General features: G+C 48.2%; 1 protein-coding gene across 1 annotated transcript in view; it reads right to left on the bottom strand.

Moving 5' to 3' along the window:
- LOC122920102 (sodium/hydrogen exchanger 5-like) overlaps positions 1–24288 on the bottom strand; it is a 144164-nt gene that overhangs the window by 89811 nt on the left and 30065 nt on the right. Inside the window, exon 3 of the mRNA XM_044269311.1 lies at positions 1002–1200. Coding sequence (XP_044125246.1) covers positions 1002–1200 — 199 coding nt within the window. The remainder of the gene's footprint in view (positions 1–1001; positions 1201–24288) is intronic.

Raw genomic sequence — 24288 nt, 5'->3', positions numbered from 1 at the left:
ATACAGGGTATAAGGGAGCATGGTATAGGGTATAAGGGAGCACGGTACAGGGTATGATAAGGGGTCACAGTACAGGGTATAAGGGGGCACGGTGCAGGCTATGAAAAGGAGGCAGAGTGCAGGGTATGAAGGAGTACAGTACATCATAAGATATGAAAATGGGGCACAGTATAGGTTAGGGTTAGTACAGTATATGACTAGAAGCACAGAATAAGGTATGATGATAGGGCATAGTACAGGGCAGGGGGCACAGTACAGGGTATAAGGGGGCATAGTAATGGGTATGATAGGGCACAGTACAGTGTATGAGGGGGCATAGTACAGGGTATGATAATGGGACATAGTATGGGTATAAGGAGGCAGAGCACATGGTACGATAATGGGGCAAGATACAGGGTGGGGGCACAGTACAGGGTATAAGGGACATAGCAAACAGTATGATAAAGGGGCAGAGTACAGGGTATGATAATGGGGCACAGTACAGGCTATGATAATGGGGTAGAGTACAGGGTATGATAATGGGGCACAGTACAGGGTATGATAATGGGGCACAGTACAGGCTATTATAATGGTGTAGAGTACAGGGTATGATAATGGGTCACAGTAGAGGGTATGATAATGGGGCACAGTACAGGCTATGCTAATGGGGCACAGTACAGGCTATGATAATGGAGTAGAGTACAGGGTATGATAATGAGGCACAGTACAGGCTATGATAATGGGGCACAGTACATGGTATGATAATGGGGCACAGTACAGGCTATGATAATGGGGTACAGTACAGGCTATGATAATGGGTAGAGTACAGGCTATGATAATGGGGTAGAGTACAGGCTATAATAATGGGGCACAGTACAGGGTATGATAATGGAGCACAGCATAAGGTACCAGCATTGCACAGAGTACCAGTCTCTCAGGAGGCAGTCAGTGCTGGTCACAGAGATGCTGTGTGGATGGTTATTAGGGAGCAGGTGTTCTCTCTTCTGCACCCCAGGACTCACCGATCTTGGCCAGGCTGGCCACAAAGATCCACAAGGCCACCAGATAGGGAGTCTGCACCATGTGCCATTCCCAGCGCACCACCTCGAAGCCGCCGGGGCTCCGCGCCTCCTCCTCCTTCTCCCGGTCATCATGTGAGCAGAGCACCGGGAGCCCCGGGATCAGAAGCCCCAGCAGCAGCCGCTCCATCTCTCCGATAGCCTGAAGGAGCCGGAGAAGATGCTGAAAGCCGGGGAAACGTGACATCATCCACCAATCAGGAGGCGAGGAGAGGCAGGTGAGTCCAGTGACGTCACCCTCCATGTGCTCGGACTGTTGGACGGTGGCAGTGAGAGGTGTGTACCCCAGCGGTGTGCGGCATAGAATCACACAGCTCTCTGCATATACAAGTGTATAATCCAGCACCAGTGCTATAGGCGACCACGGCCTCGCCCTGCAGGCGCTGGCGCAGGTTTATCTGTGGAGCTTTTTCAGGATGGGATTGTCCCCGTACACATGATGGTTCCTGTCCCCGTACACATGATGGTTCCTGTCCCCTCTGCAGGAGGTCACTGACAGGTGGCAACTGATCAGTAATGGAGCATGCCCCCTTCACACCAATGTCAGGGTGGGGAAGGGGATATTGGGGATACACGTAACCTATATTACTCAGGCTTCTGGGTAATATTGTTATTACCTAGTCTCTTCCTTAAGTACCTGGAAACCACCAACAAGCTGCTGTTGATGGATCTGTCATAATCATGTGCCTCATTAACGCATGAAGACCCAGCACTGATGCCCAGTATTAGACCAGGGCTCAGATGACACATCCAAAGTCTATTTGCATAATACTTAATTTGAATACTGTAGGGAGCAAGCGCTCCGTACAGTATTAGAATGTATTGGCTCCTATGAGCCGAAGTTATTACTTTGCGAAGTCTCGCGAGACTTTGCATAATAACGTCATAAATTAATTTCTACTGTAAAAAGCCATTTCCTGAACTCGGGTTCAGTTCCAAGTGGTAATTTTTTTTTTTACAGTAGAAATTAATTTATGAAGTTATTACGCGAAGTAATAACATCGGCTCATAGGAGCCAATACATTCTAATACTGTACGGAGTGCTTGCTCCATACAGTATTCACACAGATCATGCAGCGATCGCCTCCACTGTATGGGGGCTATACGGCCATCACTGGGCCTCATACAGATTCATTGTTCACACAGCACAATCTGCTGCCCAGAAACGATGATTTAATGTGCGCCATCAATGACTAATTGACCCTATAAACAAGCGTTCTGCTCGTTCATCAGGTGATCAGCAGCACATGTACACGGCTAGAAGGAGCGTTCCTACAAGCGTTTGTTCCCGATAATCAGCCCAAAAATTGGGCCGTGTAAATCCTGCATAAATCATCATTTCTGCTGCTGTGTGGACAGTGATCTGCTGCCCAGAAGCAATGAATCTGTATGGGGACAAGTGATGGCAGTAGCCGCCATACAGTGGAGGTGATCCCTGTATACAGCTCTTCCCCTCCACTAATAAGCAGGCAGTTATCAGGAAGAAACAGCCCCTTCCCAATAACTGCCTGTCAGTGGGCCATGTAAATACCAGACAGGGACAGCCCTCTACTGTCATCATGCATAGTGCGGAGACACACACGACCAACACCACGTGTCATGTTGTGGGGCGCCATTAGTTGCCATGGCTGTTCCCATCTGGTATTACCCGAGGGAACATTAACCAGCCTTCATTATGTTCAGGATATTGTGGATCCAGTCCTACTGCCTTTTGTAGGAGATGTGACTACTACCACAGGAGAATATCCAGCATCTATATGACCGCTACCACAGGAGGTTATCCAGCATATGTATGACCGCTACCACAGGAGAATATCCAGCTTCTGTATGACCGCTACCACAGGAGAATATCCAGCTTCTGTATGACCGCTACCACAGGAGAATATCCAGCTTCTGTATGACCGCTACCTCAGGAGAATATCCAGCTTCTGTATGATCGCTACCATGGGAGGATGTCCAGGATCTGTATGACCTCTATCACAGGAGGATATACAGCATCTGTATGACCGCTACCACAGGAGAATATCCAGCATCTATATGACCGCTACCACAGGAGGATATGCAGCATCTATATGACCGCTACCACAGGAGAATATCCAGCATCTATATGACCGCTACCACAGGAGGATATGCAGCATCTATATGACCGCTACCACAGGAGAATATCCAGCATCTATATGACCGCTACCATGGGAGAATATCCAGCATCTATATGACCGCTACCACAGGAGAATATCCAGCATCTATATGACCGCTACCACAGGAGAATATCCAGCATCTATATGACCGCTACCACAGGAGAATATCCAGCATCTATATGACCGCTACCACAGGAGGTTATCCAGCATCTGTATGACCTCTATCACAGGAGGATATACAGCATCTGTATGACCACTTCCACAGGAGAATATCCAGCTTCTGTATGACCTCTGTCACAGGAGGATATCCAGCATCTGTATGACCGCTACCACTGGAGGATATGCAGCATCGGTATGATCGCTACCACAGGAGGTTATCCAGAATCTGTATGACCGCTACCTCTGGAAAATATCAAGCATTTGTATGACTGCTACCACAGGAGGATATCCAGCATCGGTATGATCGCTACCTGTCATGGACGTTGCCGCGACAGGTGGCAGGAGATTGGTGAGACTGGCAGCACGTGGTTTGATCTGACATGTTTTCCGTTTGTATCAAATGACGTCTGTGGTGTTTCTGGTGTTTGCCGCACCTTCTTTTCCCAGGTGTGGCTATTAGGGTAATTTCACCTTCTCTATTTATAGTTGCTTCTCACACAATGCTGTGCAGTTTATAGCTTCTGTTTGGACCTTTGGATAGATTGTGGTTGGATCTCGGCTGAGTTCCCGGTGCTTCCATTGCTCCTTTAAAGTTAAGTCTTTCCTTTCCCTTTTGTATTTTGTTTGGGTTCTGTGTGTTGCATTTCCCTATTGTTTGTATTAGGCCTGAAGGAGACTCCTGTTCGTCCTTACTTTTGGAGGAACAGGTAGTCTCGTCCCTGCCATTAGTACCAGGGTCCTATAGGGCTAGATAGGACTCTAGGTATTCCTGCGTATTAACTCACCTACCTTTGGGATCTGTTCATACTGGTAGTTTGTCAGGATTTTGGATAGGGTTTTCTCTACGAGGTGTCCATTTTCCTTCCCTTGTTCTCAGGCCTGTCCCCCCCCCCCTTCCCTCCTGTGCTCGGTGTGGTGTTTCCCTCCCACACTGACGCGTGACATTATAAACCGCCAAAACCGTCATTTTTTGTCTGTTTGTGTGCAGCCATGGATCCTATTGCTGCACTGGTAGGTCAGCTGCAAGGGCTGTCTTTGGAGGTAGCTGACCTCCGCACGACCGTCTCGCAGACGCAGAGATCACAGGCTGTTTGTACTGGTGGTAGTGGTGGAGACCACGCCTATCTGGAGCCTAAAATTGCCCTCACGGACAGATTTTCTGGGGGACTGTGATAATTTCACTTTGTTAAGGGAGGCGTGCAAACTGTATTTTAGGCTAAGTCCACACTAGGGTTGAGCGAACCCAAACTGTAAAGTTCAGGTTCGTACCGAACTTTAGGATTTTTGGACCCCGGACCTGAACCCAAACTTTTCAGTAAAAGTTTGGGTTTGGTGAGTTAATGGCGCTTTTTGAAAGGCTGCAGAGCAGCCAAACAACAAGCGTTTAACTCGAGTGCACTTAGAAGCCATCACAGCCATGCCTACATGTGATTGGCCAGTGCAGAATGTGACCCAGCCTCTATATAAGCTGGAGTCACGTAGCGCTGCACGTCACTCTGCTCTTATTAGTGTAGGGATAGGATGCTGCTGCCGTGAGGAAAGAATCTTTTATCAAAAGTTCTTGTTAACTCAGCGATCTACAGCGATTTTGTTTTGTGGGTGCAGTACACAATTTTTTTTACCCTGCCCTGAACCCAGTAACACAGAAAAATAACTTTTATCGTCCTGTTAGTTAGGTGGGCGTCGGCGGCCATTTTATGCAAGTTCAGTGCACCAGCACAGCATATGTGCATTTGTTAAAGTCAAGTACAAGCTTGAAATACTGCAAATATATTCTGGGTTTAAAAAAAATCACCAATTTTTTGCAAGACCTTACATCTGGGGCCTTTGCTGCATTTGTCACAGTAAAAAACAAGCTTGAAATACTGCAATAATATTCTGGGTTTAAAAAAACAACAATTTTTCGCAAGATAACACATTTGCGGCCTTTGCTGCATTTGTCACAGTGAAATACAAGCTTTAGATATTGCTGTTATATTCCGTTATTAAAAAAACCCACCCATTTTGGCAAGATAATACATTTGTGGCCTTCTCTGCATTTCTGACAATCCAATACAAGCGTTATATACCGCTGTTATATTCTGGTATTAAAAAAACACCCATTTTGGGCAAGATACTAAATTTGTAGCCTTTGCTGCATTTGTCACAGTGAAATACAAGATTGAAAAACTGCACTAATATTCTGTTATTTAAAAAAAAAACACCCATTTTGGCAAGATAATACATTTGCGGCCTTTGCTGCATTTGTCACTGTGATATACAAGCTTGAAATACTGCAATAATATTCAGGGTTTAAAAAAAAAACACCAATTTTTGGCAATACCCTACATCTGGGGCCTTTGCTGCATTTGACACTGTGAAATACAAGCTTGAAATACTGCAATAATATTCTGGGTTTAACCCCTTAAGGACCGAGGACGTACCGGTACGCCCTATTTCCCGAGTCCTTAAGGACCGAGGACGTACCGGTACGTCCTGACTTAAAATCTGAATTCCGGCGCCGCGGGGGTTAATCGAAACGGGATTTCGGCTGAAATCATTCAGCCGGCATCCCGTAACAACGCAGGGGGGGGTCATTGGACCCCCCCCCGTATCGGCGATCGCAGAAAACCGCAGGTCAATTCAGACCTGCGGTTTTCTGCGTTTCCGGTCCATTCGGGTGTCCTGTGACCCGATGAACCGGAAAAAGACTGCGATCGGTGGCGTAATTTTACACCACCAATCGCAGTCCGAGGATTTGAGGAGGCGGTGCTGGCCCTGGTGCTGAACGCCGCTGTCCAGGGTGCTGATTGGTGCAGGGGAGAGAGGCGCGAGATTCAAACTTCCTGCGCTCCTCTCTCCCCTCCTCTTCCTGTCCAGCACCCTGACCGTGCAGCATCGTCCAGCACCAGCTCCTGTGTCCCCCTAAATCGGCACCCATCACCCTCCTGCACCCATCGCCACCCAGGTAGGTTAGGGTCAGTGAGGGAGAGGCACCTTTAGGCAGGGATAGAAGGGAAAAGTTAGAAAAAAAAAAGAAAAAAAAAGCACATTTATTCCAAACTTTTTTTTCAACTTTCAGACCCCAGACCCCCCCTGCCACTTGCCCCCCCCGCATCCATTTTGGGGCCTCGTGCTGCATATGGGTCTAGTCCAAAAACCCAGTGTCAGGCAATACTGGAGTGGGGACGTCCTGTACCAGACCCCACTGTACAGTATGGTCATGACACGTCACCGGTTTGAGGCCATCCGGAAATGTCTGCATTATTCCGATAATGCAGCATGTCCACCCCGAGGTGATCCTGCCTATGACCGGCTGTACAAGATACGGCCGGTCATCGATCACTTTGGGGCCACATTTCAGCAGGCCTACGTACCTGGAAGGGAGGTCGCGGTTGATGAGTCTCTCGTTGCGTTCAAGGGGAGACTCAGTTTCCGCCAATACATTCCCACAAAGCGGGCGAGGTATGGCGTGAAGCTATACAAAATTTGTGAGAGTACCTCAGGGTACACTTACAAATTTCGTGTGTACGAGGGGCGAGATTCCCGGATTCAACCACCAGAATGTCCCCCCACTCTGGGTGTTACCGGGAAACTCGTGTGGGACCTTATGTACCCACTGCTGGATAAGGGTTACCACTTGTACGTGGACAACTTTTATACCAGCATTCCCTTGTTCAGGTCCCTTGCCGCCAGATCCACGTTCGCTTGTGGGACCGTGCGGAAAAATCAACGCGGCCTCCCTGCCTACCCCCTCCAGGTACCTATCCCCAGGGGTGAGACCCGTGCACTTACCAGTGGAAACCTGTTGCTGGTCAGGTATAAGGACAAGAGGGATGTCCTTATGCTGTCCACAATCCACGGTAACAGCACCACCCCAGTCCCTGTGCGAGGTACCGCGGCAACGGTCCTCAAGCCCGATTGTATCGTCGACTACAATCGGTATATGGGAGGAGTTGATCTCTCTGATCAAGTCCTCACGCCATATAACGCCATGCGCAAAACCCGGGCATGGTACAAAAAAGTTGCGGTCTACATGGTGCAGGTTGCCATGTACAACTCTTTTGTACTATCCCGAAGCGCTGGCAGCACAGGGACATTCCTCCAATTCTATGAGGCAGTCCTCAAAGACCTGATCTTTTCGGACCGGGAAAGAGCAGGCCGGAGTACCTCGGGAACTGGAGGCGCCCGGATCGTCCCTGGCCAACACTTTCCAGGTGTGGTCCCCCATACTGGAAAGAAGGGACGAACCCAAAAAAAGTGCAGAGTGTGTCACAAGAGGGGGATACGGAAGGACACCACAACTCAATGTGACACGTGCCCCGATCATCCGGGCCTCTGCATTATCGATTGCTTCAGGGAGTATCACACTTCCATGGAGTACTAAATTTTTATAATCCCCAACAGTTCACTAGAGAACATAAAACACTATGGCTCTCAGACTTTGGAGACACGAAAACAATTTTTCTTTCCCCAAAAAATATTAGTTTTAGTGCAGGCATCCTCAAACTGCGGCCCTCCAGATGTTGTAAAACTATAACTCCCAGCATGCCCAGACAACCTACAGCCATCATCAGGGCATGGTGGGAATTGTAGTTTTACAACATCTGGAGGGCCGCAGTTTTAGGATGCCTGCTTAGTGTCTCCAAAGTCTGAGAGCCATACATATTGGGCATCGTCGCGTGCGTAAAAGTCGTCGCTATAAAAATAACTTTTTACCAAACGCCTCGGATGAACGGTGTTAAAAATATAAAATAAAAACGGTGCCAAAACACCTATTTTTGGGCAAAATTTAAATTTAAATCCATTTTGCCGGTAATAAAGCAAGGGTTAACAGCCAAACAAAACTAAACATTTATTGCCCCAATTCTGTAGTTTGCAGAAACACCCCATATGTGGTCGCAAATGGCTATATAGCCGCACGGCAGGGCATAGAACGAAGGGAACTCCATACGGTTTCTGGAAGGCAGATTTTGATGGACAGTTTTTTTTTTTTACACCATGTCCCATTAGAAGCCCCCCCTGATGTAGCCTAGACTAGAAACTCCAAAAAAGTGACCCCATCTAAGAAACTACACCCCTCAAGGTATTCAAAAATTACTTTACAAACTATGTTAACCCTTTAGGTGTTCCACAAAACTAAATAGCGAATGTAGAAACAATTTTAGAATTAAATTTTTTTGTTACATTGCCTCAAAAAAGAGTAATATAGAGCAACCAAAAATCTAATTTACCCCAAAAATTGTCCCAAAACAACAACCACCTTATCCCGTAGTTTCCTAGATGGGGTCACTTTTATGGAGTTTCTACTCTAGGGGTGCATCAGGGGGCTTGAAATGGTACATGGTGTAAATAAACCAGTCCAGCAAAATCTGCCTTCCAAAAACCGTATGGCGTTCCCCTTCTTCTATGTCCTGCCGTTTAGCCAAACAGTAGTTTACACATTTGGGGTGTTTTTGCAAACTACAGAATCAGGGCAACCCATTTTGAGTTTTGTTTGGCAGTTAACCCTTGTTTTACTCCTGGAAAAAACTGATTATATTGGAAAATTTTCCAAAAAATAGAAATTTCTAAATTGTTTCTCCATCTGCCATTAACTCTTGTGGAACAGCTAAAGGGTTAACAAAGTTTGTAAACCCAGTTTTGAATACCTTGAGGGGTGTACTTTCTTAGATGGAGTCACTTTTTTGAAATTTCTATTCTAGGGGTGCAACAGGGGGCTTCAAATGGGACATGGTATAAACAAAACCAGTCCTGCAAAATCTGCCTTCCAAAACTCATATGGTGTTCCCCTCCTTCTATGTGCTACCGTTCGGCCAAACAGTAGTTTACGACCATATATGGGGTGTTTTTGCAAACTACAGAATCAGGGCAACCCATTTTGAGTGTTGTTTGGCAGTTAACCCTTGTTTTACTCCTGGAAAAAATTGATTATATTGGAAAATTTTCCAAAAAATTGAAATTTCTAAATTGTTTCTCCATCTGCCATTAACTCTTGTGGAACACCTAAAGGGTTAACAAAGTTTGTAAACCCAGTTTTGAATACCTTGAGGGGTGTACTTTCTTAGATGGAGTCACTTTTTTGAAATTTCTATTCTAGGGGTGCAACAGGGGGCTTCAAATGGGACATGGTATAAACAAAACCAGTCCTGCAAAATCTGCCTTCCAAAACCCATATGGTGTTCCCCTCCTTCTATGTGCTACCGTTCGGCCAAACAGTAGTTTACGACCACATATGGGGTGTTTTTGCAAACTACAGAATCAGGGCAACCCATTTTGAGTGTTGTTTGGCAGTTAACCCTTGTTTTACTCCTGGAAAAAATTGATTATATTGGAAAATTTTCCAAAAAATAGAAATTTCTAAAATTGTTTCTCCATCTGCCATTAACTCTTGTGGAACACCTAAAGGGTTAACAAAGTTTGTAAACCCAGTTTTGAATACCTTGAGGGGTGTACTTTCTTAGATGGAGTCACTTTTTTGAAATTTCTATTCTAGGGGTGCAACAGGGGGCTTCAAATGGGACATGGTATAAACAAAACCAGTCCAGCAAAATCTGCCTTCCAAAACCCATATGGTGTTCCCCTCCTTCTATGTGCTCCCGTTCGGCCAAATAGTAGTTTACGACCACATATGGGGTGTTTCTGTAAACTAGAGAATCAGGGCAACCCATTTTGAGTGTTGTTTGGCAGTTAACCCTTGTTTTACTCCTGGAAAAAATTGATTATATTGGAAAATTTTCCAAAAAATAGAAATTTCAAAATTGTTTCTCCATCTGCCATTAACTCTTGTGGAACACCTAAAGGGTTAACAAAGTTTGTAAACCCAGTTTTGAATACCTTGAGGGGTGTACTTTCTTAGATGGAGTCACTTTTTTGAAATTTCTATTCTAGGGGTGCAACAGGGGGCTTCAAATGGGACATGGTATAAACAAAACCAGTCCTGCAAAATCTGCCTTCCAAAACCCATATGGTGTTCCCCTCCTTCTATGTGCTACCGTTCGGCCAAACAGTAGTTTACGACCACATATGGGGTGTTTCTGCAAACTACAGAATCAGGGCAACCCATTTTGAGTGTTGTTTGGCAGTTAACCCTTGTTTTACTCCTGGAAAAAATTGATTATATTGGAAAATTTTCCAAAAAATAGAAATTTCAAAATTGTTTCTCCATCTGCCATCAACTCTTGTGGAAGACCTAAAGGGTTAATAAAGTTTGAAAAAACAGTTTTGAATACCTTGAGGGGTGTAGTTTCTAGAATGGGGTCATTTTTGGGAGGTTTCTATTATCTAAGCCTCACAATATGACTGCAAACCTGAACTGGTCCATAAAAAGTGGGATTTTGAAGATTTCTCAAAAATTTCAAAATTTGCTTCTAAACTTCTAAGCCTTGTAACATCCCCAAAAAATAAAATATCATTCCCAAAATGCTACAAACATGAAGTAGACATATGGGGAATGTAAAGTCATCACAATTTTGGGGGGTATTACTATGTATTACAGAAGTAGAGAAACTGAAACTTTGAAATTTGCTAATTTTTCAAAATTTTTGGTAAAAAATGTATTTTTTTATGCAAAAAAATTAACTTTTTTGACCCAATTTTAGCAGTGTCATGAAGTACAATATGTGACGAAAAAACAATCTCAGAACGGCCTGGGTAAGTCGAAGCGTTTTAAAGTTATGAGCACTTAAAGTGACACTGGTCAGATTTGCAAAAAATGGCCTGGTCCTTAAGGTGAAAATGAGCCTGGTCCTTAAGGGGTTAAATAAAAAAACAATTTTTGGCAAGATACAAAATTTACTGCCTTTGCTGCATTTCGACAGTCCAATACAAGCGTTATATACCACTGTTATATTCTGGTATAAAAAAAAACACCCATTTTGGGCAAGATACAAAATTTTCTGCCTTTGCTGCATTTGTCACAGTGAAATACAATCAGTCAATACTGCTGTTACATTGTTGGTTGACAAATTAAATTGTTTTTGAGACTGTGAAGTAATTGTATAAAATTTGCGTTGTGTGACCTCAAGAAATGTTTCCTCTCAGTGAACTTAATTGTTGACTATTGGCGGTTACATTTTTTGCCTGACATTGTCACAGCCATGGCCATGACCGTGACTCCTGAACCGCATGCGGTTGTCAGCGGTTTACTTTGCTTGTCAATCACAGGTGAGGCCTGTGGTATTTGCCTCACCTGTGTTTGCCTGCTGGCAACAGGATGTATGTGGCAGCTTGCTTTGCTGTGCATGCGGTTGTGTGTGATATCTGTGTAGGTGTGCACTTGTGTTTATGTATTGTGTGCACTTCCCCTTTAAGTGGTAGTTTCCCTTCTGTGGTGCTGGAAGGGTTAACTCCCTTCCCAGTGTGTGTGTTGTGTCACTGGGTGTGTCTGACTGTGGGGTGTGGCTTCTTGGCCTATAAAGCCTCACTGTTAGCATGGCTCAGTGGGTTGCTTCAGCCATGCTTGCTGGAGCAGCCTCCTGTGACCTCCATCTTCCTTGCCAGTGGGAGCCACCCCTGTGGTCATAAAAGTATTGTGGCTATGTTTAAGTCTTGCTGTGTGTTTATGTAGTATGTTACATTCTGTTGGGACCTTTCTATGTATTTGGTGCAGCGTACGGTTCTGGATTCCTGTCTGCTTAGGGATCCAGTCAGCAAGGCTGTGGCAGGTTGGTGGAACTTCTCGTTCGCCTGCCATTCCCGTATAGCTGTTTGTGTTCCCCTTTTCCCAACAGCTTGGCCATTGAGACTCCTGCTCCTCCGTGCCTAGCAGGAGTAGGTCGTCTTACCCAGCTCCTAGCTCAGGGACCTGCAGAGGGTAAGTCAGGGCTCCGAGGTTCCTGCGCATGGGTCCTCCTACCATCAAGGTCGGCCCATGCAGGTAGGAGTTAGGGTCAGGTTAGGGATGCGTGAGGAGGTGACCTGCTCCCTATCCTGTTCTCATGGCCATTACAACACCTGGCATCACACGGCTGAGGGTTTCCCCCATCCTCAGCCGTGACAGTATGACCACAGTGGCTCCTCGCGTGGCGGATCCCTCGAAAGAGGGTAAAGCATGCACCGCCCTCTGCGGATGGGGTGCATGCGCGCTCTTCGGAGGGAGAGCGTTATGGGGGTTTCGCCTCTGACAGCGCGGTGAGTGGCGTTTCCCCGCCATCCCTTCACCGTTGCCTCGTTTGGCGTCCCCCTGTTTTTACATTGCACGTGGTGTTTGTTGGTGTGCGGTTTTGCACACCTTCGGAAGAGGGTGCAGCATGCAGTGCCATCCCCTTTGTGGCCTGCATGCGCGTTCTCCGGAGGGAGAACGTCCCAGGGGGATCACCGTTAACGGCACGGTTGGTGGCTTTTTCCCCGCCACCGTACCTTCCGTGTCCGTGTTGGTGGTCCCTCGTCCCTCTCCATGTTCCCATCTCTGGTCGTTTGCTGGCAGCACTCCGTAAGTGGTCCGGCTGTGTGCTGGTTAGGAGTGTCTGCTGGCAGCGACTGGAGTGGGGACGTTAGTGGAGAGTCCCCTCGTCCACTCTCTGTGGTTCCATTCCCTTGTCGCTGGTGCGGGCTGCAGGCCTCGTCGGACTGGCTAGTGTGAGCTGGGAGAGGATGCAGCTGACAGTGACCTCCTGGGAACCATGTCCTGAGAGTGGACGTCTCCTTCTCCCATCCCCTGTGTGAGTTCCTCACCAGTTTCGTTATTTTTTTCGGTGGGGGGGGCTTTGAGGGGTGGGAGTGTCACGGCCATGGCCATGACCGTGACTCCTGAACCGCATGCGGTTGTCAGCGGTTTACTTTGCTTGTCAATCACAGGTGAGGCCTGTGGTATTTGCCTCACCTGTGTTTGCCTGCTGGCAACAGGATGTATGTGGCAGCTTGCTTTGCTGTGCATGCGGTTGTGTGTGATATCTGTGTAGGTGTGCACTTGTGTTTATGTATTGTGTGCACTTCCCCTTTAAGTGGTAGTTTCCCTTCTGTGGTGCTGGAAGGGTTAACTCCCTTCCCAGTGTGTGTGTTGTGTCACTGGGTGTGTCTGACTGTGGGGTGTGGCTTCTTGGCCTATAAAGCCTCACTGTTAGCATGGCTCAGTGGGTTGCTTCAGCCATGCTTGCTGGAGCAGCCTCCTGTGACCTCCATCTTCCTTGCCAGTGGGAGCCACCCCTGTGGTCATAAAAGTATTGTGGCTATGTTTAAGTTTTTCTGTGTGTTTATGTAGTATGTTACATTCTGTTGGGACCTTTCTATGTATTTGGTGCAGCGTACGGTTCTGGATTCCTGTCTGCTTAGGGATCCAGTCAGCAAGGCTGTGGCAGGTTGGTGGAACTTCTTGTTTGCCTGCCATTCCCGTATAGCTGTTTGTGTTCCCCTTTTCCCAACAGCTTGGCCATTGAGACTCCTGCTCCTCCCTGCCTAGCAGGAGTAGGTCGTCTTACCCAGCTCCTAGCTCAGGGACCTGCGGAGGGTAAGTCAGGGCTCTGAGGTTCCTGCGCATGGGTCCTCCTACCATCAAGGTCGGCCCATTCAGGTAGGAGTTAGGGTCAGGTTAGGGATGCGTGAGGAGGTGACCTGCTCCCTATCCTGTTCTCATGGCCGAGTAGCCATTACAACACCTGGCATCACACGGCTGAGGGTTTCCCCCATCCTCAGCCGTGACAGACATAAACCATCTGTTATTTTAGTGGGTGAACACAAAGAATGAGGAGAGAGTCAAATAAGGGATATGGCCCCGGTCATGGTGCTGCTGGTGGAGCTCCTGTTGCAGGGAGAGGACGTGGTCGATCTGTGCCAGCTACACACACAAGTGAAACACCTTCCTCAGGTACGAGTAGGCAACAGAACCTTCAGTGTTATTTGGTAGGGCCGAATGCGGCTCTACGAATGGTGAGGCCAGAACAAGTACAGATAGTAGATTGGGTGGCTGACAGTGCCTCCAGTTCCTTCACATTGTCTCCCACCCAGTCTTCCTGCTGAAAGATCAGAGTTGGCACCTACAGCCCATGTCCATCAGTCTTTCACCTCACCCCCTTGAAAATCAGCCAAGCAGTCTGAGCCCCAAGTCATGGAGCAGTCTCTTCTGCTTTTTGATGACTCTGCTAGCAGGGTTTCCCAGGGCCATCCACATAGCCCTGCCCCAGAAGTGGAAGAGATTGAGTGCACCGATGCCCAACCACTTATGTTTCAGGATGAATACATGGGAGGACCACCACAGCACGGCTGCGGATGGGGGAAACCCTCAGCCGTGTGCTGCCAGCTACTCGGCCATGAGAACAGGATAGGGAGCAAGTCACCTCCTCACGCATCCCTAACCTGACTCTAACTCCTAACCAGCATGGGCCGACCTTAAAGGTAGGAGGACCCATGCGCAGGAACCTCGGAGCCCTGACTTACCCTCCGCAGATCCCTGAGCTAGGAGCTGGGTAAGACTACCTACTCCTCCTAGGCACGGAGGAGCAGGAGTCTCAAAGGCCAAGCTGTTGGGAAAAGGGGGACATAAACAGCCTTACGGGAATGGCAGGCGAACAAGAAGTTCCACCAACCTGCCACAGCCTTGCTGACTGGATCCCTGATATAACAGGAAACCAGAACCGTACGCTGCACCAAATACATAGAATATAACATACAACAGAATATAACATACACATAAACACACAGGCAAACTTAAACATAGCAACAATACTTTATGACCACAGGGGTGGCTCTCACTGGCAAGGAAGATGGAGGTCACAGGAGGCTGCTCCAGCAAGCATGGCTAAAGCAACCCACTGAGCCATGCTAACAGTGAGGCTATGTAGGCCAAGAAGCCACACCCCACAGTCAGACACACCCAGTGACACAACACACACACTGGGAAGGGAGTTAACCCTTCCAGCACCAGAGAAGGGAAAATACCACATAAACGGGGAAGTGACCAACTAACGTCACACACTGTGGCAGTTGCCGCTGGCAACGACATGGGTGGCAACCATGTCCTGGGAGTCAGCCCGAAGGCCGGGACAGTGCCACCACATGTACACAATACCACCAAACGTTGCCACGGGCAACCACAGTGAGGGGAATTATGCCAGTGCACACCAAAACAACACAGTGCACACAGACATACAAAAGTGCATATAAACAAGCACACAACTCCAAGGGAACCGCACACATAGCTGTTGTCCGCGGCAACCGCACTGAGGCTAACTACATAATACCTCAGCTGCGGTTGACACAACAACCCAAACCGCGGGCAACTGTATGCGGCTCCCAAGGAGTCACGGCCATAACCGTGGCCGTGACACTCCCACCCCTCAAAGCCCCCCCCACCAAAAAAAAACACGTGAGGGACTTAACACAAGGGGATGGGAGAAGGGGACGTCCACTCTCAGACACGGTTCCCAAAAAGTCGCTGTCAGCTGCATCCTCTCCCAGCTCACACTAGCCAGTCCGACGAGGCCTGCAGCCCGCACCAGCGACACAGGGGACAGAACCACTGAGAGATGGACGAGGGGACTCTGCACTCACGTCCCCACTCCAGTCGCTGCCAGCAGACACTCCTAACCAGCACGCAGCCGGACCACTTACGGAGTGCTGCCAGCAAACGACCAGAGATGGGAACATGGAGAGGGATGAGGGATCACCAACACGGACACGGAAGGTAAGGTGGCGGGGAATAAGCCACCAACCGTGCCGTTAACGGTGATCCCCCCCCCGGGACGTTCTCCCTCCGGAGAACGCGCATGCAGGCCACAAGGGGATGGCACTGCATGCTGCACCCTCTTTCGAAGGTGTGCAAACCGCACACCAAAGAAACACCACGTGCAAGAAATCAGGGGGACGCCAAACGAGGCAACGGTGAAAGGAAGGCGGGGAAAACGCCACTCACCGCGCTGTCAGAGGCGAAACCCCCAGAACACTCTCCCTCCGGAGAGCGCGCATGTACCCCTTCCGCAGACGGCGGTACATGCTTTACCCTCTTTCGAGGGAAGCGCCACATGAGATGCCGCTGTGGTCATACTGTCACGGCTGCGGATGGGGGAAACCCTCAGCCGTGTGCTGCCAGATGATGTAGTGGCTACTCGGCCATGAGAACAGGATAGGGAGCAGGTCACCTCCTCACGCATCCCTAACCTGACTCTAACTCCTAACCAGCATGGGCCGACCTTAAAGGTAGGAGGACCCATGCGCAGGAACCTCGGAGCCCTGACTTACCCTCCGCAGATCCCTGAGCTAGGAGCTGGGTAAGACGACCTACTCCTCCTAGGCACGGAGGAGCAGGAGTCTCAAAGGCCAAGCTGTTGGGAAAAGGGGGACATAAACAGCCTTATAATATAACATACTACATAAACACACAGGCAAACTTAAACATAGCAACAATACTTTATGACCACAGGGGTGGCTCTCACTGGCAAGGAAGATGGAGGTCACAGGAGGCTGCTCCAGCAAGCATGGCTGAAGCAACCCACTGAGCCATGCTAACAGTGAGGCTATGTAGGCCAAGAAGCCACACCCCACAGTCAGACACACCCAGTGACACAACACACACACTGGGAAGGGAGTTAACCCTTCCAGCACCAGAGAAGGGAAAATACCACATAAACGGGGAAGTGACCAACTAACGTCACACACTGTGGCAGTTGCCGCTGGCAATGACATGGGTGGCAACCATGTCCTGGGAGTCAGCCCGAAGGCCGGGACAGTGCCACCACATGTACACAATACCACCAAACGTTGCCACGGGCAACGATGTCAGTGCACACCAAAACAACACAGTGCACACAGACATACAAAAGTGCATATAAACAAGCACACAACTCCAAGGGAACCGCACACATAGCTGTTGTCCGCGGCAACCGCACTGAGGCTAACTACATAATGCCTCAGCTGCGGTTGACACAGCAACCCAAACCGCAGGCAACTGTATGCGGCTCCCAAGGAGTCACGGCCATAACCGTGGCCGTGACAACGCCTCAGATGACGACGAATCACAGGTGCCAACTGCTGTGGCTTTCTGCAGTATGCAGACCAACAACGAGGGAAGGGGTGAAGACTGGGTGGAAGATAATGTGGAGGACGATGAGGTCCTCGACCCCACATGGAATGAAGGTTATGCGAGTGACCTGTGTAGTTCGGAGGAAGAGGCGGTGGTCCACAGAGCCACAAGCACAGCAGAAGAGAGAGCAGGGTGCAAAAGCGGAGCGGCCGTCCCCTAGACAGTACGCCTGCTACTGCCCCACCGCAGCAAGGGACCGAGAACACCAAAGCCAGCTCCAAGGAGTTCCCTGGCGTGGCAGTTTTTCAGACAATGTGCTGACGACAAGACACGAGTGGTTTGCACGCTGTGCAATCAGAGCCTGAAGCGAGGCATAAACGTTCTCAACCTGAGCACAACCTGCATGACCAGGCATCTAAGTGCAAAGCACGAGCTGCAGTGGAGTAGGCACCTCAAAAACAAAGAAATGTCTCTGGCTCCTGCTGCTTCCTCTTCTGCTGCAGTCACCTCTGGAGTGACAGTGCCACCTGCCACCCCGCAAACAGAGGATCTGCCAGCAACGCCACCACCTGGGTCACCAAGCATCTCTACAATGTCCCATGGAAGCGTTCAACTCTCTATCTCCCAAACACTGGAGCGAAAGAGAAAGTACCCCCCTACCCACCCTCTATCCCTGGCCCTGAATGCCAGCATTTCAAAATTACTGGCCTTTGAAATGCTGTCATTCCGTTTGGTGGAGACGGATAGTTTTAAAAGCCTTATGGCGGTGGCTGTCCCACAGTACGTCGTGCCCAGCCGCCACTACTTTTCCAGGCGAGCCATCCCTTCCCTGCACAACCAAGTGGGGGACAAAATCAGGTGTGCACTGCCAAACGCCATCTGTGGCAAGTTCCACCTAACTACGGATACGTGGACCAGTAAGCACAGTCAGGGACGTTATAGCTCCCTAACAGCACACTGGGTAAATGCAGTGGCGGCTGGGCCTGAGGCGGATAGCAGTTTGGCACATGTCCTTCCACCACCGAGGATTGCAGGCCGCTTCTCTTTGCCTCCTGTTGCTTCCTCCTCCTACTCCGCTTCCTCATTCTCTACCGCCTCCTCATCCAGTCAGCGTAACACCTTCCCCACCAACTTTAGCAGAGCCAGGGGTAAACGACTGCAGGCAGTTTTAAAACTTATCTGTTTGGAGGACAAACCCCACACAGCGCAGGAGCTGTGGACGGGTATGGAACAACAGACCGATGAGTGGTTGGTGCCAGTGAGCCTCAAGCCCGGCCTGGTGGTGTGTGATAATGGGCGAAATCTCGTAGCAGCTCTGGGACTAGCCGGTTTGACGCACATACCTTGCCTGGTGAATGTGCTGAATTTGGTGGTGCAGAGGTTCCTTAAAAATTACCCTATGTCAGAGCTGCTGCAGAAAGTGCGGGCCGTCTGTGCGCGCTTTTGGCGTTCTCACCCTGCTGCTGCTCGCCTGTCAGCGTTGCAGCGTAACTTCGGCCTTCCCGCTCACCGGCTCATATGCGACGTGCCCACAAGGTGGAACTCCACCTTGCACATGCTGGCCAGACTGTACAAGCAGCAGCAGGCAATAGTGGAGTTTCAGCTGCAGCATGCACGGGTGAGTCGCTCGGCGGAACAGCACCACTTTACCACCAATGAGTGGGCCTCCATGCGAGACCTCTGTGCCTTGTTGCATTGTTTTGAGTACTCCACCAACATGGCCAGTGCCGATGAAGCCGTTCTCAGCGTTACTATAACACTTCTATGCCTCCTCGAAAAAACGCTTTGGGCAATGATGGAAGAGGATGTGGCACAGGAAGAGGGATCATTTCATAAGGTTTCAGGCCAGTCATTCACAAGTGGCTCCGAGGGTGGGTTCCTGCACCACCAAAAAACGACAGGTACACAATTGTCCAGCCAGGGCACAGTTCTCGAGGATGACGAGGTGGAGGATGAGGATGAGGAACCGTGTTCACAGCAGGGTGGCACCCAAACCAGCTCATGGCCATCACTGGTGCGTGGCTGGGGGGATACAGAGGACACAGACGATATACCTCCCACAGAGGACAGCTTTTCGTTGCCTCTGGGCAGCCTGGAACACATGAGCGATTACATGCTGCGCAGTGTCTCCGCAACGACCGCCGAGTTGCCCACATTCTAACTTGTACTAATTACTGGGTGGCCACGCTCTTGGATCCCCGTTACAAGGACAACGTACCGTCCTTAATTCCGTCACTGGAGCGTGATCGTAAGATGCGCGAGTACAAGTGCATGCTGGTAGACACGCTGCTGGTGGCATTCCCACCTGACAGCGGGGGCACAGTGGAAGCACAAGGCAAAGGCAGAGGAGGAGGAAGAGATCACCAACGCAGCTGGGGCATCACCAGCACCTCAGAAGGCAGGGTTAGCATGGCCGAAATGTGGAAAAGCTTTGTCAGCACGCCACAACAACCAGCACCACCAGCTGATATGGAACGTCTTAGCAGGAGGCAGCATTTCAGCAACATGGTGGAGCAGTATGTGTGCACACGCCTACACGTACTGGATGATGGGTCTGCCCCCTTCAACCCCCTTCAACCAGTGTATTGTCTGAACGTGTGTTTAGCACGGCAGGGGACGTTATCACAGACAAGCGCAGCCGCCTGTCCACAGATAATGTGGACAAGCTCACGTTCATTAAAATGAACCAGGCATGGATCCCACAGGACTTACCTTGTGCAGAATAGACATGTATGCCAGCCTTACCCAGCCATTGTTATACTGCAGCGCAATTGCTCATTGTTGTATTTTTGATATTTCCCACTCTTTTTTCTAACCAAAAACCAGTGTTGGCTACCTCGTCCTCCTCCACCGCCGCTTCCACCTACACTGCTACATCCACCACCTCCTCAACCTTCTACATCATATGGACCTCCACCTCATAAATCAAGATAATTTTTTGCTAATTTTTACGTATTTTATTTTAAGTCATTTTAATAATTTGTCTGATACATTGTTGGGTTACATATCCCAAATTTTTAGCTGTGATATATCCCTGCTCTACCTAGTGGAAAGGTTAATACATTTCACTAATTTGTCTGTTACATATTTGGGTGACATTCACCAATTTTTGGCTATGATATACCCCTGCTCTACCTAGTGGACAGGTTAATAAATTTCAATAATTTTTCTGTTACATAGTTGGGTGACATTCACCAATTTTTGGCTGTGATATACCCCTGCTCTACCTAGTGGAAAGGTTAATACATATCACTAATTTTTCAGTTACATTGTCGGGTGAAATTCACCAATTTTTGGCGGTGATATACACCTGCTCTACCTAGTAGACAGGTTACTAAATTTCCCAAGTTTTTCTGTTACATAGTTGGGTGACATTCACCAATTTTTGGCTGTGATATAACCCTGCTCTACCTAGTAGACAGGTTAATAAATTTCACTCATTTTTCTGTTACATAGTTGGGTAACATTCACCAATTTTTGGCTGTGATATACCCCTGCTCTACCTAGTGGACAAGGAAAAACATTTCACTAATTCGTCTGTTACATTCTTGGGTGACATTTTACCATTTTTGCCGTGAATTAAACCCCTGCTCTGCATAGGTGACAGGGACCTAAATTTAAAAAAATCGTCTGTTACATTGTCAGGTGACATTTTACCAATTTTGCTGTATACAAACCCTTGCTCTGCATAGGTGACATGGACCTAAATTTTAAAAAATCGTCTGTTACATTGTCAGGTGACATTTTATCAATTTTGCCGTATACAAACCCCTGCTCTGCATAGGTGACATGGACCTAATTTTTCTAAAATCGGCTATTCAATTGATGGGTGACATGAACACAGTTTTGCGTTGAATAAACCCCTGCTCTGCATAGTTGACAGGGCCCGAATTCTTTTTTAAATTAGCTGTTCCATTGGTGGGTGACATTAACCCATTTTTGCCGATGAAAACCCCCTGCTCTGCCTAGGTGACAGGGACTTAAATTTCTAAAATTCGTCTTTAATTGGCCCTTTCATTCGATCCTTCCGCTTTAATAACTTGTCCCACATTTCAGCTCGATCACATTGCAGCCATTGGTATCCCTTTCTCACGCTCCCCCTCCGGCGTGGAACCCTGATTCGCAGCTAACTGTGATCAACATGGTAGGCGCAGAAAAGAACATAGTTGATAGAGAAGATATCCAATTGGATCGTGGACGTCACGGAAGAAGTTATCTAGAGTCAACAAAGCAGCAGCAGGGCCTCTCCTGTCTAACGTTTCCAAATCCAAAATACACCAGTGACATTCCCTATAATTTTTTATTAATCATTCCAATAACAGGGCATCTTAAGAGTCCTGTATTGTTATTTATCGTTACTACCTTCCCGAGTCGGGAGTGGGTAATTGCCGCGCGCCTCCTCCTTTACTTAGAAGCTTCGGCTTCTATAATTTGTCCCGCATTTCTGCTAGATCACATTTAATTTCATACATTGACCTCCCTTGGATGTGGTATCCCTTTCTCACGCTCCCTCTCCGGCGTGGAACCCTGATTCACCGCTAACCGTGATCAACATGGTAGGCGCAGAAAAGAACATCGAAAGTTGATAGAGCAGATATCCAATTGTATCGTGGACATCACGGGGACGTGCGACATGGTGGAGCAGTATGTGTGCACGTGCCTACACGTACTGACTGATGGGTCTGTCCCCTTCAACTTCTGGGTCTCCAAATTGGGCACATGGCCTAAGCTTGCCCTTTACACCTTGGAGGTGCTGGCCTGACCTGCAGCCAGTGTAGGTATTGTCTGAACGTTTGTTTAGCACGGCTGGAGGGGGTTATCACAGGTTATATTTCCCAATGTTTTGGGGTGTACCCTAATTTAAACAAAAAAATAAAAAATTTATAACAAAAAAATTGTGTTTGCTACCTCCTCCTCTTCCACCTACACCGCCATATCCACCGCCTCAACCTCCTACTCCATATGGACCTCGTCCTAGATCAAGATTATTATTTTTTTATTTTTGCGTATTTTGTTATTTTAAGTCATATCCCTATCACCATTTGTTTGCAGAGCACTTGCCATGCTCTTAACCAATTTTGCTGCCACTTGCAGCCCTCTAGCCCTTTCCATTACTTTTTAGAGCCATTTTAGTGCTCCAAAGTTCGGGTCCCCATTAACTTCAATGGGGTTCGGGTTCGGTATCAACTTCGGGTCCCGAACTCGAACTTTTTTGTGAAGTTCGGCCAAACCCATCGAACCCGAACATCCAGGTGTCCGCTCAACTCTAGTCCACACTCACCTGGGGCTGAGAAACAGCGAGTTAGTGTGGTTATTTCCTTTCTTAAGGGGGATTCACAGTTATGGGCTTTTTCTCTGCCGAGCGGATCGCAATCTCTCCGGTCAGTAGATTAATTTTTCAAAGCTTTGGGTCTTATCTATGATGATCCGGATCGGACCTCTCTAGCCGAAACCAAGCTGCTTGTCCTTCGTCAGAGTTTTATTGCTCTGAGTTTAGAAGGTGGGCTACGGATAAGGAGTGGGACGATCCTGCCCTCCGCAGCCAGTTTTGTCAAGGGTTATCAGAGCGACTGAAAGACGCCTTGGCCTTTCATGAAGCCCCAGTGTCTCTGGAGGCTGCTATGTCTCTTGCTATACGCATTGATAGATGCCTGAGAGAGAGATCTAGGGGCCCCCACTGTCAGGACCTACTACCACATGTTGTATCGTCCTCCTCTGACACTTTTGGTGAAGCTACTCACGAGCTTATGTCTGGGGACGAACCCATGCAATTAGGGGGAGCTACTCCTGGATCCGCTTTTAAGCATACTGGTAATAGAAAGGGAGTGTGTTTTTCTCTGGACAGAAGGGACATTTTATCAGAGTATGTCCATACATTCAACGGCAAAAAGAAAAAAGAGGGACATTTAATTCCCATCTGACTCTTTGAGGGGTGAGTCAGAAAATGTGCATTTGTCTTTGACTGATTTCTCCTGACTGCTCAGGTGGAGCTAGACTCAAAAACTGTGGGAATTGAGGTGTTTATCGACAGCGGGGCCGGGTTGAACCTGATTGATGCTCAGTTCGTCCGTATGCATGGATTGTCACAGAGCGCATTAGAAAAAAACATTTCTGTTTTTGCTATTGATTCTGCACCTCTAACTCAGAAGTGTTTATCTCAAGTGGTGCATGATATCAGATTAAGAGTGGGTGACTTTCATCAGGAATTTATCTTGTGTTTTGTGTTGGAGGGTCTCCCTGCTCTGGTGGTTCTGGGTTTACCGTGGTTAAGAAATCACAATCCAACCATTGATTGGCAAGCTAGACAGATTTTGGATTGGGGGTAATTATTGCATTGACAATTGTCTGAATACATCTTTTTCTGTTTTAACTACTAAGACATTACCCTCTTTTATATCTGATTTCGCCGATGTATTTTCTGAGAGTGGATGCCAGGATTTACCTCCACATCGGGAATATAATTGTCCTATCAACCTTATTCCCGGAGCTAAATTGCCAAAATCCAGATTGTATAACCATTCTGAACCTGAAAGACTGGCCATGAGAGAGTATATTACTGAGAGTTTGGCCAAAGGACACATAAGACCTTCCAAGTCTCCAGTGGCACCGAAAGAGAAGATGTCATCGGCGCAGGCGCACTGAGGGAGTGCTGAGGAGGCGAGCCTCCTTATCTCAGAGCGCCTGCGCCGAATCAACACAGGCGCGCGATTTTTGAAAAGCTGACAGGGCCGGCCGGAGGAGGAGATCGCGGCTGGCCCTGTCAATCAACAGAAGGAGGGGGCGGTTTTCTGCGGCTGCTACCAGCAAGTAGACGCCCTACTTGCTGGTAGACAGGTAATTAGCATATCATAAAAGTAAGTTTTTGGCTAAATCTACTGAACGAAAATTATTAATAACATAATGTATGGCAATATGGCAGGATAGGGATTATAAGTAGACAAAAAAATAATAATGCGTTTAGTGGGGTGACAGAAGCCCTTTAAGTCCTGGGGAGAAGAGG

This window comes from Bufo gargarizans, chromosome 10 (genome assembly GCF_014858855.1).
Source record: "Bufo gargarizans isolate SCDJY-AF-19 chromosome 10, ASM1485885v1, whole genome shotgun sequence".
NCBI lineage: Eukaryota > Metazoa > Chordata > Amphibia > Anura > Bufonidae > Bufo > Bufo gargarizans.
This window is presented reverse-complemented; position numbering and strand designations above follow the sequence as displayed.